This window comes from Symsagittifera roscoffensis, chromosome 4, assembly GCF_963678635.1.
Source record: "Symsagittifera roscoffensis chromosome 4, txSymRosc1.1, whole genome shotgun sequence".
NCBI classification, from domain to species: Eukaryota; Metazoa; Xenacoelomorpha; order Acoela; family Convolutidae; genus Symsagittifera; species Symsagittifera roscoffensis.
In genome coordinates, this window is record NC_087065.1 from 33,112,942 (window position 1) to 33,130,067 (window position 17,126).

The window sequence follows — 17,126 nt, forward strand, 5'->3', positions numbered from 1 at the left end:
TACAAAGCGATAATGTCCTTTCCAAACGGATCAGCAGCAGGTCCTGATAAAATAGTTCCTTAAATTTTTAAAGATCTTGTTAGTAAGTCGAATGGCAGTGCAGGACTTAATTTTCTGAAATCGCTTACCAAGCTGATAAACCTCATTGGAGATGGCAAAATACCCGAACCACTAAGACCTTTCTTTTTTGGCGCAAAGCTTATCGCCCTCATAAAGATAGACGGAGGGTTGAGACCGATTGCCATAGGCAACACGCTGAGACGTCTCGCGTCTAAATGCGCTGGAAGCAAGGCCCTCTCTGAGCAACAAAATTTTTTCGGAAACGTACAGGTAGGATGCGGTACCAAACGAGGAGCAGAAATAGCTGCGCACTCGTTTCGAAACCTAATTGAACGCGACGACAATCCAAAATGCACTGTTCTTTTAAAACTAGATTTTAAGAATGCCTTTAACTCTTTAAACAGAGAAACAATGCTGAATCATGTTTATTCAAATCGCCCCGAATTGTATAATTACACCCATTGCGCGTATGGTAAACCTAGTTACCTTTTTTACGGAAGCTCTGTCATAATGTCAGAAGACAGAACTCAGCAAGGTGATCCTGAAGCCCCATCCCTTTTTGCGGAAATAATTCATACACTAGTCAAACAATTGGAGTCGAAAATTAACATCTGGTATTTAGATGATGAGAATTTAGCCGACGACTATAAGGTAGTACTCCGGGACCTTAAAAACATTCTTTACGGCCTGAGCTTAAACACTGAGAAGTGTGAACTTTGTTTTTTGGGACCGACTACCAGTACAGAGTATAATTCAATTTTAACACAATTTCGAAAAATATGCCCCAAAATAAATATAAAAACAAAAGAAGAGCTCCTCATTTTAGGATCTCCAATCGGCAAACTTTGCCGAAAAGAACTGCTCGACGAAAAAATTAAGGAGCTTGAAAAAATCTCGGATGTCATTGACAAACTAGACGCCCATTATGGTTTTAACCACCTGAAAAATTGCTTTAGCATGCCAAAACTCCTATATTTTTTGCGTACAAGCCCTTGTTTTTTGCAAAATGATTTTTTGGAACGCTAAAATAAATTACTAAGAAATTCTTTACGCAAGGTCACTAACGTGAAAATGGATGATAACAAGTTTTTACAAGCAGTTCTCCCGGCAGCCAAAGGTGGCTTGGGCGTTTCTTCCGCTCGTCTACTCGCTTTACCCGCTTTCTTAGCCTCAGCAGTAGGAGCAAAAGATGCCTTGAGCGAAATCTTTGGCTTGGAGCATGTGGATGAAACCTATGATGATGCGCTTAAACGGTGGTTTGACCTTGGAAAAAAAATTGAAATGGCTCCGGAAAATGAAATCCAAAAAAATTGGACGGAGCCAATTTTTGACAGCGAAATTGCAGACTTGATTTTACGACTCGAACCAACGGACGTAAAAAAGTTCAACGCGTTCCAAGATAGATTTTGCTCCCAATGGTTGAACGTCGTCCCGTGCAAAAATTTAAGGTTAAAACTGTCGAAACAACAACTCGAATTGCGATAGGACTTCGATTAGGATCAAAAATATGCGAACGGCATAAATGCGTGTGCGGAAAAGACGTTACCGAGGATGGTTGGCATGGTCTTTCTTGCCTCAAAAGTGCAGGGAGATTCTCTAGGCATTCAAACCTGAATGCCCTTATAAAGCAGAGTCTATCATTTACTCACATTCCGTCTGTTTTAGAACCACGACACCTCTACAGGACCGATCAGAAGCGACCAGACGGTTTGACGCTCGTTCCATGGGCTGATGGTAAGCAGCTCTTGTGGGATGTAACGGTAGTAGACTCCTAGCTCCTTATAGGATTAATGCCGGGTCTGTTTGTAACCCTGGTACGGCTGCCGCTGATGCGGAAGAGCGAAAAATTGACAAGTATAACGATCTTGTAAATGATGGATATCTTTTTCAACCGCTAGCTTTTGAAATTCAGGGCGCGGCCGGCCCCAGCACAGAAGTTTTTTTGAGCAAGCTTTGTAAGAACCTAAGCATATGCACTGAGGAACCCAGAGCAGGCAGCTTTTTAAAACAGAGAATCTCCCTGGCAATACAGATTGCGAACGCCGCTTGCGTACTCGGAACAATAAATGACAAAATAACTTTCGACGAAATTTTTTACTTGTAACTCTTGTATATTATATTATCTCGTGACGAGTTGCGTGTTTTTAATTGAAGAAACGTAACCCGTATCGATTTTATTTGAAAAGGACTTAAACACTTGTCATCTTCTTTTATCATTATCACTTCCATATCTAAAAAATTCCAAGGATTTTGACTGGAATACATGATGAAGGGACTCATGACTGTAACCTCGGTTACTATGATACTTTTGACCTTCTGATTACATTGTAATAAAAAAAAGTCATTAGTCATTCGCGGGAGTGACTTTCATGACAGTATTTCTGGTCTTTTTGGTCTTAGATTATCACTTCTTTTTACTTTAATTGTTTTATCTCATTTCAAGACTCAAACCACCTTGGATTTTTCCGTTTCCCAAAAGAGCCATTAACACTCTTGGATAGCACCATGCGGATGTAGCTCTATACCTATTAGACTATTTTAGCAGTCCCTGGAAGTGTATCAATGGAACTAGTGAAGCATGCCCGCGCAGTATAATAATATAATCATAATTATAAAGATTTTAGGAAATATCAAGGGGATGTTGACTCCCTTTCAAGTTTTAGATCAAATCAAAAGTTTAGTTCTCTAACGTTTATACAGTTTGTGCAATTGCATTCAACCCTCCATGAGCACGGATTTCCGTCTTTGAGTTTCTCTTTGATGTCTTTGATGTTTTCGCAGTCGATGATGTCATATTTCAAATAGCCGTTAATAAGCTTAGTCAGTGTGCACGCGCGTTGGAAAAAAAATCCGATTCAGATTTTTGTAGTCTGAATTTTGTGCTTTCACATTTCTTCAAGCTCGAATGTCTTCTTTAAGTGACATAAATTTTTACCAGTGCTGGTCTGTTTTGCCATTGATAATTTGATGCAGTAGAAGTAGAATGTGCAGTTCATGATAAAGTGACAGCGGTAGGATTTTAAGTTGAATTATTCTGTCTCTGTATCCATGATGTGCCTGTTGTCATTTTATCTGGCAGATTTTTATCGATTTAAATCTGGCTGATTCATTTTTGTGTTTAATAAAAACCTGTGCTATTATATATTCAACCATTCAAAAACTGGTTTTAATGCCAGGCGATGGTTTTGAATAGCCATTTTTGATTGGTTTGAATACGATAGAAAAACTGGATGTTTTTTAATAGCTTGGTAAATATATGATATGCTTTTTGTCTCTAATCCTTCTATCAGATTAAAGTGTGGCTTTTTCGAAGCGTTGCAGATATATGATTTGTATGCAATTTAAAATATTTAAACCGCGTTGTTATATTGTGCACCTTGTTACCATAATACGCTCGTCCGTATGAGGCTGAAGTGTACTTTGTTCTGTGGAAAACGGACGAAAACGCTTTTTTCGACATCGTGAAATTTGACGTTAGTGATTGAAGTCGCTGTACTTTATACTTTTTGTTTATTCGATTTTTTGTTATATCAATTAATTAAACCGTTTTTTAATACTTCAGATTGAATTAATGAGTTATTGTTGTTGACAAATATATACGAAAGTCTGCAAAAATATTCAATAGTTTGTTCAGACATTTATATATCAAACTAGCAATGGTATCATGAAAGCTCACTAGCGAATAAATAATTTGACAGTTTCAAGATTCTTTTTTTTATAAGTTCTGCCTGATCAATGGACAGTTTCAATGACAGTGATAAAGACAGTTGCCGGTCTTCCTCAAGTGTTGCTTCCAGCAGTTCCAGACCTTCATCATCTGGAAAATCACCCAGATTTCTTACCCTGAAGCCATGCAGCTCACTCGTATTTTTCCCGCCTTCAGAATCTAAAACAGGCAATGACCTGTACGACGATCCAGACTTCAAAAAACTTCTTCAGACTGGCAAAATGCAGCTGGAAGACGAAAAAGAAGTGGAAATCAGTGCCGATGATATAATCACTGGGTCACAACTTGGATCCGGTCAGTACGGCCAGGTGTTCAAATGTCATGTGAACAAGTTTCCTCAATTCAGTTTGGCATATAAATCTATCAGGTTAGACCCGGAGCCTCGGAAGAAGAAACTGATATTGGCGGAACTGGAAGCGACAAGGAAGGTAAAGAATCACGCTTATGCTGTGCAGACATTCTGTGCAATCACATTTGAGACGAATCTCTGGTTCATCATGGAGCTCATGGATTTCTCTCTGAATGATTTGATCAAAGAGAGAAATAAGTATGAGAGTGAAAAGGGGACTGGCAATGAGGTGACGGTACCTGAGTCAGTGGTAAGATTAGTGGCCTATGCTTGTGTGCAGTGCTTGAGCTATTTGAGTTCTCTCAAAATCATACACAGGGACGTGAAACCTGCCAACATTCTTATCAGGTAAGAATTAAAAGTTTAAAGTTTTCGCGCTCCGTGCCGATAACAATCAATATAATTAAGTGGGAACTGATTAAGTTTCGTTTTTTCCCCACAATTAAGTGATTAATGATTTCAATTCAATTTATGTAAATGCAGCTGATCTGTCATTCAATTCCTCGAATTATTGCGTTCGTGTTTGCTAATTATATAAATCAACTCGCCAATAGGAGGATTGGTCAAACAACAAAATCGAATCTTCGCGTCGCACAGAATGTTCCGACCACATTCATGAAAAACTAAATAATAAATTTTGTGCGTGGTAAGAAGAGAGAACTTCAAAAATGCCTAGAACGTTGGTGAATTAGGCTTAGTCGACTACAGTTATATTCAAGACGTTACTAACAAACAAAATGAAAAAAAAAATCAAAAAATGTTTTTCTGCACAACCATTTTTTTAGGAAAACTTTTTGCCAAGGGGCACGGGAATGCTGGATAAAGCTCTTAATATTAGTTTTCCTTTTAAATACACAGGCAAATCTTGTGTTATAGTATGAACTCTTTTTTTTTCAACCTAAGCTGCAAAGATTGTTGCGATAAAAGGTGTTAATTTTGAAAGTGTTCATTTTGATCAATAACCAGCTATTAAATACAGCCAATGCTAAGGATATTGGCACATACTATTATAGTACTAATAGCACTTTAGCTTCAAGGTATCATGGATCTGTAGCGTAGAGGTAGGGAAGGAGACCCGCGACAAAATAAGAGGGTTCGAACCTGGGAAGTATCGGATGTTTTCAATGAACTTTTTCGTATACTGGTTAAAATGCGTCCGCTCTATAAGTTGACTTTTTCAGTTCAAGTTGACTGTTACTGCTAGTGCTGCATAATTGAGAGTGTAGGCTCATAGTCTTATAGGCTCAAAGTTTTACTCATTCAGTTTTTCCCAGTAGCGTTATTGGTCATATTTTGCTTGTGTATGCGAAGGGCAACTTCGCCTCTGTGCTCAACTTCAAATAACGGGTGAAAGGGTGTTTGTATGATATATTAGTCGACCCCTTCCGATGATTGTTTATGGCACCTATTTTATCGTTGAAAAAACACGAAATACAAAGTATCTCCCTATTTTCAATGGTCGGAACAAATACCATTTCATAAAATCGAGTTGCAGGTGGGGCACTGGCGAAGTGAAAGTGGGCGACTTCGGCATCAGTGGACGACTGATGAATAGCATGGCCCACACAGAGATATTCCAGATTCATTACGTATCCCCAGAAAGACTCCAGATTGATGCTCCACCAAGCAACAACAGTCGTAGTAACAGAACTAGTATACCGGACTCGGCAGAGACCAGTCACTCTACTCCCTCTGCGGACAAAAGGAGGACCTACACTGTGAAAAATGACATATGGGCAGTGGGTGTGACATGCTATGAATTTGTCACTGGGCGGAACCCATTCAACGTGCAAGACAGGTAAAACGCTCGGCAGATAACGTTTTATCTGTTTCATTAGGACCTAGAAGTCTTTTTGTATTTGTAAAGTTTGTCTCATTCTACAAAGTTTGTCATAATTTCGCCGTTATTCCTAGTTATAACCCATGATGGTTAATTCATGTCATTTGGACCGGAAAGGGGTACTGCTTGGTCTTACAAACTTCTAGCGCGGTCCAGAAATCCTTTTTTGTTTTTAATACAAACTTCACCACGGGCTTAATAAATGTTTAAGAGTAGCGTAGTGAGTTCTCTTTCATGGGTCTTTCTGATTTTTTTGTTTGTTTTTTTGTTTGAGGTGGCTTTCAGAAACTATTCAATAGATCATTCGTTAGCCTACAAAACTGTTGATGCTTGGTTGTATCTAGAAAGTAACTGAGGTAATGCATTTGAAAGGCCTTACAAATCAGTAGCGGTTAGTATTTAATGATCACTGGTCAATGCCGCTACTTACACGAATCAGTGGCCTATAAATTTATAGAACTTTGCATCGACTTCTTGTGAACTGATGTCCTGAGAACCTGTGGAAACCCAAATTCAGAAGGCAGACTAGTTATTTTTTGGAAACGAGGCGCTCTCACGCTCGCCAAAAGGAAGGAAATACCTCAGATTTATGAAAATAATACCTTTCAGAGATCTACGTCGATCCATTAAGTTACAAATTGCTGTTGAATATTTTTCAATCGAGACATTTTCCATACTCTTTGGTTGAACGCACAGTTAGATAAAATAAAAGAAAATTGTTGCTCTTTTGTGTAGATTTATTTTGTGCAAAGTATATTTGACCAATGAAGTCGTCTCGTCAATTTTTCTTCATACGAGATCCACGTCGATCCATAAAGTTACGAAATGCTGTTGAATATTTTTCATTCGAGACATTATCAGTACTTTCTCTGTGGGTAGAACACACAGTGATATAAAGTAAAGAAAATTGTTGCTCTTTTGTGTAGTTTCGTTTCAAGCAAAGTAGATTTGACCAATCAAGTCGTCGCGTCCGATGTTCTTCATACGGAAAAGAGTTTTTTGGTCATCGAACGGATGCGCGGGTAGGTCAGCCAAAAAGTTCTTTTCCGTTTTGTAAAAGGCGCCATTATAAACAGGAGTAGCGACTTCGTCTTGAAATTTTGTTCAACTTTCGTGGAAGTCTTTTGGTCAAAGTTGAGTGCCGAGGTGTGTGGACTTATGTTGCTCATGTTTGTGAAAACTTCGCGTTTGCTATTCTTTTGCAATCGCAATCAAAGGCACCTGTTTGCATCTGGTATTTTTTAATGTCTCAAGTGAACTGGGGAATTTTGTCGGTGAGCAGATTATGAAAGTATGTTTTTTCAAATTGTATCTGTTGTTTGCCTTTTTTAAGTTTTGTCTTGATTGCTCGGAAGCTAGACTTTCAGCTCAACGTTTTTATTCCTCAAGCAGTCGACCGGAATAGAAGAAGCCAATCAGAAAAAACCTCCGAACATCAGTAACTGGATTTTTACTTGAAACAGTAGAAGTAGTTCGCCGTTTCTTTGTAGCGCCGATGTGTAGCATAGTGCTACCGACTAGTAGTGAAGTTTCTTCACCTGATCTGAAGTAGGAGTCATTGGGTAAGCGTAGCTGGGCAATCCTGTAAATATGGGGGATGCCAATCGTTTTCGGGTAGGAATAAAAATCTGGTCTTGAAACCAAAGTTTTCCACGTCAATTAGCGAAATTTAATGTAGCGTGATTGACTGGATGCCTCGTACCTGGTAACGGGTGCCACTGTTACGCCTAAGCAAAAGAAGAGTTGTACTGGTTGTTTGGAGGCGAATACCTTTGAAAATTGTTTGTAAAAGGCGGCATCCTTGTTTTATTGTGTCTCTTGTCCTTGGAAGTTGAGTTTCCACTGTGTAGACGAGACTGTTTTTAGAGTGATTGTAGCAGATATAGAGATGATCGAACCAATGTTGATTTGTACAATATTTGACAGTTTGACTTGTACAATATTGTAGCGTGTCAACTGAATGCTTCAAAACATAGAAACAACTGCTGCAAATGTCATTAGTTATAACATTTAAGTGATAGGCATAAACTGGATTTAATGTTCTGGTCCTAGACTAGTATTTTTTTTCCATTTAGTTTTTCATTATGATGATGTTGAACTTCTGATGTCGGTGGGTAGTTTCGTTTTTGTTCTAGTCTAAAGTTAATTGAAGCTTACCTCCTTACGAATCTGTCACACAACGTCTCTTCAATAGTAATGAACGTAGTGAAGACTCTTATATATGTCTAGCTGATTTTTTTTTAGGAAAAAGTCTTAAAATGCTGTTGCAGCTACAGATGTGCATCTATACATATTGATGCATTTATGAATGCAGTTAGGTATATATGCACTTTTTGAGTTCAATTGAAATTCATCTGCTGAAGTTGAAATACGAACGTGGAAATTTCGCAAAAAAACGTGAACGATTTCTAGTTTCGGAAGTGGAATTTAATTTTAAGATTTCCAGCGGAATAAAAATTTAACCTGCGATCCAGTTTTCTCAAACTGGGTTAATGTTATGAAAAAAGCGCCGGTCATAACTTGTTCTAGAATTCAAAGAGCTTAACGGGCATCTATTTTTCCTTTGAAAATCGAAAGTTGAGATTTTTTCAGCTATGTCAGTGTTTTTTTTAATGTAAACTTGCGATCATTACTCTTCAATCTTCGATTGGCTATGTTTGAAAGACGATCAGTTGATCTATGGTTACCGTGTCAATTGATGTGTATTGTTATGTATCTTTAACTGAAAGAGTTCTTAATGCGTAGTTAGCTCAACAAAAGCTGGACCATGTCCTGGGGTATCGCCATTTTGGTTTCCTTAGTTCATACTGGAAGTAGTTTTGTCGCTCTTTTGGCTGCTGTGCATGGTCAGGAATTTTTTTTGTTGGTTTCTTCTTTACGATCTTTCTTTTTGTGAAAGAGCGTGATGGCAGTACTGAAAGTCAAGGATATTAATTGGGCCAGTTTGAACGGGCATAGTCTTTGAGCATGCATAGTCTATTTTGTTTTATACACATTACTCCTACCATATGATCAACACTGTTCGACTTACAAAGAGCCATGTCAGGATACCAGAGATCAAAACTGAGATGCTATTCTTCAACTCGAAGTTTTGCACAAATGTGTGTAGAAAAGCAGCAAACCCAACAAAAGGGCGTTCACTTGCAGTTGATCGAAAAATTGCAACTCCCTACTAACAGTTAATTTATGATTGCCACAGGTGTGATTTAGTTATTCTGTCGCTCGATGTTGTGAACAGTTTGTGCCGTAGTTCTCCATGAAAACTTGATTTTAATGAATATAGGGACTCCGTGTGTTTTTTTTGTACAGCAGTTGACTTGTTCAGAGCTACCGTCAATCCGTTGAAAGCTTGATATCGGGAAGCTTGAATTGTTTCGGGCTGTTTTGAAATGTGTTGTTGTTCTGGTTCTAATTGGTACGTTGCAGATCGGAATTGACCACAGTCACAATTCTTGAAAGATTGATCTAGATAATACTTTTTTGAAGCCTCTAGTAGCAATCTTTTATTGTCGTAATGCCGCATTTGCCTGAAATTGGTCGCTCCTAGAGAACTTTGGGTTCTCATAGGAACCATATCGATCGTATATAACTAGATGTCTGACGTTATGGCAGCCATGAAACCTGTTAGAGCCCCGCATATTTCTATAATTCGGTCGGGTTGGCTGGCGGAACGCAAGTAGGTTAAATAATACTGTTGTCAATCGTATCAAGGCTGTTGGCTGCTGTTGATAACTTGCGTATTGGTGTTAAAGGTAGTAGACATTAGCTGCAGTAATATTCTTGCCGGCTGAAATTAGTGGTATACGATGATCGTTGGTGAGTCAATTGAACGGAGGTTATATTTATTTCATTAGTGCCCATGCGTGGCTTCGTTTTGTCGGGTCTTCAATTAAAATACGTTGAACGTTTTCTTATCTAGTTATTGCAGTTCTTGTAGGCATTTCAAACACTCGTTGGCATGTAAAAGAAGATGCATTTATTTATCCAAAATCATATAGAAGCAAACAACAAATTCATCAATTTATTTCCAACTAGTTTCAAACAATTGATATGTAACCATTCACTTGAGTACTTAAGGTCTATCCTCTATTCAAGGAAATTAGAGTTAATATTGGAAAAAAATAATAATAATAAAAAAAGGAAAAAAAAATTTAAAGCGGTTTTTTTGAATCTTTTTGGGCATACTTTGAGGCCAGGCTGTTATCGAAAATTTCATACGATGTCTCAATAATCTCAATAGTTTATGGATAAACAAAAAGGAGAAAAAAGGAAAAATTGAATTTTTACATTTTGTTTTTGAAAATACGAATTATATAATTAAAATTGGAAAGGAATAGAAATAAGGGGTATAAAATTGTGGTTAGACGAGCCCATTTATTTTAATGATAATCTGGTATTATGCGTTAAGAACAGAGTTGTTTTTTTTTCAAAAGTTTCCTAATTTGGAGGATTCGAAATTTTTGAAAAAATGTGATATCTCGAAAACTTAAAGGATTTGGAAGTTTATTTTTTAGGGTAGAATCTCAACCCTAGAGTAATTATCTGTTAGCATTTAAATACTGGGTAAAAAATTTTTAATACACTTCTGAATATCTACTGAAATACATGCTGTACCAATTCGTTATTTTCGAGTATGAAACTATTTTCGAATTTTTGAACGAAAACATTTTCTTCATTTACTGACACTTTTCCATTATTCTCCGGCAACAAATCATTTTCACTCATCATGATCACTTGTTTTGCTCCTCTGTTAATAAAAGAACAAATTCTCATTTTAATTTTACAGAATGGGTGTACTGATGTTGAAATTCTTGTTTTTTATGCAAAACTTTTTATAGAAAACAGAATTCAGAAACTTTGTGGGAAGTCTTTGATTCAACGATCTGAAACTAAATTAACCAAATTGTACACACAAAATTCATGTACTGTTAGTATTTTGTTGTCAATAAAAGATTGTGTAATTGAACCATATTTCCTTTTGAAATAAATTATGCGAACAATTTTTCGCTGGAGCTTGAAAATTTTATTCAAAAAAGCAAAACTCGTGCCACCATATGAGCAAACCATATTGTATTGTTGGCTCCATATTCGACTGATTGTTTTTGAGCAAGATCGCAGTTGGTACATAGTATCTCATTTTTGAAGTTATACCGCAATGCCTCCCTAATTTCAATTTTAGTTTCTGAATTTGTTGAAAAAACTTGAAGTTACCATCTACAATGACACGAAGATACTTACAAGAGGGTTCAGCTTTACAAGAATTATCAAGAAAATTGACGCAAAGATTAGAAACACTTCTGTTTTTTCAAAGTTTTTCAAGGTGGTTTTATCTGAGTTTAAAAATAACTCATTTAGGCACAGCCAGTATTAAATATTTTAATTCGCTTGATAATTTTAATTCGCGCGATATGTTTGTATCGTCAGCGAAAAGAACTAAGTTTGAGTTTGAAACTGCTTGATTTATTACATTTATGTACACCAGAAAAAGAAGAGGGCCCAAAACAGAGCCTTGAGGTACACCTGTAGCGATTGGTAGCCAATCAGATAAATAGTTATTCACATCTACACTTTGAGATCTGTTAGAGAAATACCTTTTCAACCACTTTTAACGTTTTCCACGTACTCCATAGCATTGTTATCTTTTAATCGACTCCTAATCTTATTCTTTACGTTATTTCTGCTAATGCATCGACCTTTGCAAACATCTCGAAATAAAATTGGCAACATAAAATTTCAATATTCTGCTACCAGCTTTAATAAGTGGTAGAACTTTTGCTAATTTGAGGTCTTCTGGTAAAATTCCAGTAGCAAATGAAAGATTTGTCAATCATGTTGAATAAGGTGCTATCGCAAAACGACTTTTTAAGAGAAAGACGTTACTAATTTCATCAATCTCATATTTCTTTGGATTTTAAGAAAGTTATAACATTGATAACCTCGAAAAATGAGCAGTTGAATAGATACACCGATTGACCTGCTATGTCAATTTGATACACTGGATTAAAAACTTCCACATAATTTAGTTTTTCAGCGAACTGGTTGCCAACAGTTGAACAGTACTCATTAAAAGCGTTAGCTATTAATGGAGAGTCAGACAAATTTCTTTCATCTAATTTGAGTAATTTGAGTTCTTTGGTTTTAGGGTTTTTAGCTTTATTTTCATTTAAAACCTATATTTACCTTTCTGGTTTCCATAATTTGTATTCAAGATTGAGTTTTTCAAGCTTTTATGATGCCAAAGAGCATTATTTTTGTTTTAAGGACACCATTACTCTATGGGAGCAAACTCGTTTAAAGATTTTTGAGGGCAATGATTAAATTTATGGTCGGCAGTGTTAATGTTTACATCATTGATTAGGTTGGAAAGTTTAGTTTGAGAACAGGCAGGAAGTCCTTCATTTGTTTTTCGTTTGTTAACAAAGACATATCACGGTAAGAATAACCCGATGAATGATTTTCACTGAAAAACATAATTTTAAGATTACTGAATAGTGGTCGGAAAAGCATTCATTTTCCCTTACTTTAATGGTAAGGTTTCCCAAATTTCATTAGGGGTTTCCCAACTAACTCGAGTTGCAGACTTATTCAGTAGTTCAAAGCCATTGGTTGTTATTGAATCTAGGTATGTTGCTCTAAATTATTACTCACATTACTGAAAGTATCGATATTGATGTCTCCGGCTAATATTATTGGTAAATGAAATCGAAAGATTTTCTTACTCTTTATCAAGCTAATCGAGTTTTATTGAAGCGCGGCGGACCATATGCTAACGCAGTTATGAATTTATTCCCACCAATTTCAACAAGTAATGAGAGGAAATCTGGCAAACCACTATCAAGTTGTAAAATTGAATTTATTTTTTCGCCAAAGGGTATCATAGTTCCACCAACTCTTGTTATTCTATAATTCGTGCTAACGGTGTGAAAACCTTTGATTCTATACATATTGAGATTGTCATTTTCATTTAAGCAAGTTTCTGTTAAACATAATATACTAATAGCAGACTCGAGACTATTATGAACTGCTTCTACATCTTCGTGATGCTTTTTAACCCAGCGCTCATTAGACAGTCAAACATTAACATTGCATATACGATTTTCTGTTATTGTAGTTAAGGTTTTTGGCGACGTTGATGATTTGTTAGAAACATTTTTCCAAAGCACTTTTTAACATAGTTAGTGTCGTCCTGCAGCTTTCCTTCCTCGAATAATTAGAAACTTTTTAACTGCAGCTTTCCTTCGTCGAATAGTTAATAATTTTTTTAACTCGTTGATTACTTTCTCACTGAATGAAAAAAGTTCCTTCAACCGTCCAGGCGTTATCAGTACGAGGATCGTTTCTCATCAAGTTGAAAAATTTGAGCCTTGGTCGGCTCAAGTATTCGAAAACGTGATAATTCAGCTGTTGATTTTCTCTCAATAATTTTGGCAGCCCTTTTCGCAAACTTGACAATTATTGGTCTACTCTGGGTGCCGCGCCCTGGGAGTCAATGCGCAATAGATACATTTTTTTCATCAATAGTCGCATCAATTTGTCTTGCTAAGTCAATCACCTGAGTTAGCGTTACGTTTTCCTGTTCATATTCTTTGCGATTTTCAGATTGCTTAATTTCCTCACTTAAGTCGGTTATTCTTACATTGTTTCGCCGATTGTATTCCGACAGAATTCGTAGCTTTGAATTGTTTGCTTGATCTACAACTTTTTCCTCCACCTTCGATTGGTATTTACTTATGAAGTCCACCGTTACTTCATCAACTAAACGCTTTATTACTCGTTCATTTCTGTACGGATAGTTTGAATATAACCTCAGTTTTAAGTATCTCCATTTGTTTCGAGATAGTAGTTTCGATCGTCTGTGATTCAGATTTTTTTGTGGGCTCAGCATAATTAACGATCTTCTGATATTGGGCCTATCTTCCTTTCTGCAATTGCCAAGAGGGTTTTGGTCCTGAAATCTCAAGTTGGTCATTTCTTTCAATGGGAACTGGCTCTTGTCCTGAATCCGTTTTCAGTTCTCTGAAACTATTTAATAGGTTTATCCCAACAATTAGGCTAAAAGCCTAATTTTTACATCCTCTATTTCAATTGTGCGTTTTTTCTGACGAGTTTCCGTTCAAAGTTTTTAACAGAAATATGTCCAAATTTCATTGTTTTTTTACAATGTGTGACAATCTAAATATTTTTAATATGATCTTTTTTTTTATAAAAGGGTGGACTTAAAGCAAAACACTCATGTCTTACACAGTAATGACTCTTTTATCAATTCAGAAGCTGTCCTAGTCGATCAATGATGGTCGAATATTAATATTACATCAAAGAGATGTTTAAACAATCTAGGTTCCGCAGTTAACTTGAAGTAACGCAACATACGATTGATGACTCATAAATCTCAGTGATTCAATAAATAAAGATTGCAATTAATGTTTAAACCATATCATTAGTTTCCGTTCTGACTTGCAAGATAGTCATCCTCTATCCACTAGGGAGCCGTAGCGGATTTAGGGGGGGGGGGGTTGCCCCCTCAGGGATTCGACCACCTGCCGACCCAAAGGGTCCCCCCTTTGAACTATTTTGAGATATCCATTTTTGGTTGACGGACCCCTAAATTTTTCTAAAGGCGCCTTCGGCGCCAATAGATACTAATTTTGAGGCGGGAGCGCGCGCCGAAAAAACGCAATTTTTTGGTCAAAAATTTTTAAAAAAAGCCTAAAAACGCCTTTTTTCAAAAATTTGCCTGCGGTGCAGAAATTTTGGTCAAACTATGGTCTTTATAGTGGTTTGGGAGAAAAAAAAGGTCAACAAAATTTTCGAAAGTTTCGGCATACAAAACTAACTGCCAGCAAAACTAATAAAGCGCAGGAAGTTTTTATGATCAGATTCATTGTCAGAAAAAGATGGCGCGGAAAGTTTTTGTCAGTTTTCTTTTGACCAAGAAATAATGACGGTGTGATTTGTTCAGACTTTTCGACACTCTGACCAGGATACGAGAATATGACCCCCCTGAATTAAGTTCACTGCCCAACATAGAAGCATCTCAGGATCTGAGCAGTTTTGTTGCCAGCTGCCTCATAAAAGATCCCGAGGAGAGACCCAAATACAGTCAGCTGAAACAGACACCGTTCTTCAAATCTTTCAACGAGGACACAGATCCTCAATCATTAACTGAATATTGTCGAAAGTTCAGAATTTGTAGCTCATAATTACTTAAGTTAGACCATTTTTCTGAATTTAAACTATTTTAATCACATGTTTTCATTCTTGGCCGACACATCTCAGATCAGTTTGATGGGCTTTGATCAAATGGACGTGCTGTAAAACATAGCTGATCAGAGTATGGATCGGTTTCGTCGGGAGCAAATGCGATTTTGTTCCGTGCGGTTTTATTTAAATAACGACATCAGCTGCCAAAATTCAATAAAAAAAATAAAATGTTAGTTGACTTTTTTTAAAAAAAGTAATTGAAAAATATATATTAAATCGAAAACTTTAATATTTAGTTATAAAATTACAAGTTTTTATTTTGAGCAGAGAAGATGCTCTAAATAAGGGAATATTTTTCCTGAAAATTTATTAAAACGGATTGTTTTTTGTAACGTTATTATTGTTTGAAAGTTACAAACTTTCGACAATCTAGGCGCTATACATTTGAAGCTATCAATGCAAAAATCATCGATTTGGGACTCAGAAGAACTGGAATTGAGGCAAACTATTCAGTCTCCTTAATAATTAACTTGCTAGCTACTCTAAGAGGCCACATGCATCGCTTAGTACTATCGCTTTTTAAATCGTCAATGATGATAAAGGGCAGACTGAACAATCAGAGCTTCGCTTTGAGGGTCTAGGATAGGACAACACGCCGATCGGACTTCAAGCCGAAAAGGGACATGAAGCCGAAATTAATACTTTAAAAGCACCTCAAAACACTACTTTATCATAAGTAAAACGTTTCTTTTCAAAAATTTAGGCATGTTTAGTCCATAATACGCGTTATTCATGACAATGCACCACTCCTTATTGGCATCCGTTAATAAAATCAGCCGGTTTTTGAAATGCATAAATTATAATAATGAAAAATGCATTCAACCATGTTTTACTTTTCAATTTTCCGAAACATCATTTGGAGGCTTAAATTTTATGAAAACGCCAACAACTAGTGAAGAAAGATCATGAAATTCAGAAATTGTTCAAAAAAGTTTTCAAAGTAATCATATTTCACGACTTTATAAGGAACTATTCGACTTGAAGTCCCTAATTTTACGATTCGGCTTGAGGTCCCGTCGGCTTGATGTCCGGCGCCCCGTTTTGATACAAGTAGTCTTAATTAAACTTGCATCTATTTTTGAAACATTGAAAAAAAAACAGAAAGCTGTAAACCACAGAAATTGAAATCATATGACAGAGGGCCACAAATTCTTTTCATAATTACTGTCATATTGAGAACGCTCAATCTTTGTGATAACCAGGGATTTCAGAACTGCATTCAAATTGTTTGAGCTTAAAAATGGTAATATTTTCGAAATTCATGAAACGCCGACCAACCTGATACAAAAAGTTCAGTAAATTCATTGTCATTTTTTTTGCTTTCTAAACATAGCCAAATGAAAGAACTAGCTACCCAAAAAGAATCAGAAAGTTATTCCAAAATTGCAATTGAACGAACTTTTGAACGAATTACTTGATTGTTAACTTGTTTGCAATTTGCTAAGAAAACTCAGCTATTTTGCTGAATTTTTTCTAGTTTTCTCGACTTATTGTTAAGATAAATTTCTGATAAAGGAACAAAAGTTAACGCCTATGCAGAAGATAGAGTCATTTTAAATTTTTGCTGTCAAGTTGAATAGGAGATCCCAAGATAAAAGTTTCAAAAATTATCGGTAAGGGGTCATCTAACTTCACGATGCTCGAATGCGGAAAAAAATACAGGCCACTTCTGCTTAACTTTTGGAATGAAGATAAACCAGAGATTTTTTTTATAAACGAGTAAATAAATGTTCAGGAGTGTTTTTTTTATTGGAAACCTTTAGGTTTTTGCAAGCTCAAAAGTCTAATTTTTGAATTCAGTGCATCATGTTACTGCACAGTAGTTTTTGCAGTTTGGAAAAAAATTTGACGGATTAGGTATAAAAGAATTTAAGATCTAAAAACAGAAC

General features: G+C 36.4%; 1 protein-coding gene across 2 annotated transcripts; it reads left to right on the forward strand.

Annotated features, from left to right (window-relative positions):
• The first annotated feature begins 3,197 nt into the window (after window positions 1-3,197).
• LOC134843916 (dual specificity mitogen-activated protein kinase kinase 4-like) lies at window positions 3,198-15,223 on the forward strand. Of its 2 annotated transcripts, XM_063860258.1 has the most exons (4): window positions 3,198-3,533; window positions 3,783-4,484; window positions 5,632-5,934; window positions 14,936-15,223. In XM_063860258.1, exons 2-4 carry the CDS (start codon window positions 3,796-3,798, stop codon window positions 15,174-15,176), a joined length of 1,233 nt encoding a protein of 410 aa, XP_063716328.1. In that variant the 5' UTR covers window positions 3,198-3,533; window positions 3,783-3,795; the 3' UTR covers window positions 15,177-15,223. The 2 variants fall into 2 exon arrangements, with proteins under 2 accessions (XP_063716328.1, XP_063716327.1); XM_063860257.1 differs by lacking the exon at window positions 3,198-3,533 and having other exon boundaries at window positions 3,546-4,484.
• Window positions 15,224-17,126: the final 1,903 nt, after the last annotated feature.

Bases quoted from the DNA above. Each gene is read 5' to 3' on its own strand.
- LOC134843916 (XM_063860258.1), top strand. From the start codon at position 3,796: ATGGACAGTTTCAATGACAGTGATAAAGACAGTTGCCGGTCTTCCTCA. The intron at 4,485-5,631 runs GTAAGAATTAAA...ATCGAGTTGCAG, and splicing joins CCTGCCAACATTCTTATCAG to GTGGGGCACTGGCGAAGTGA. The intron at 5,935-14,935 runs GTAAAACGCTCG...TGATTTGTTCAG, and splicing joins CCATTCAACGTGCAAGACAG to ACTTTTCGACACTCTGACCA.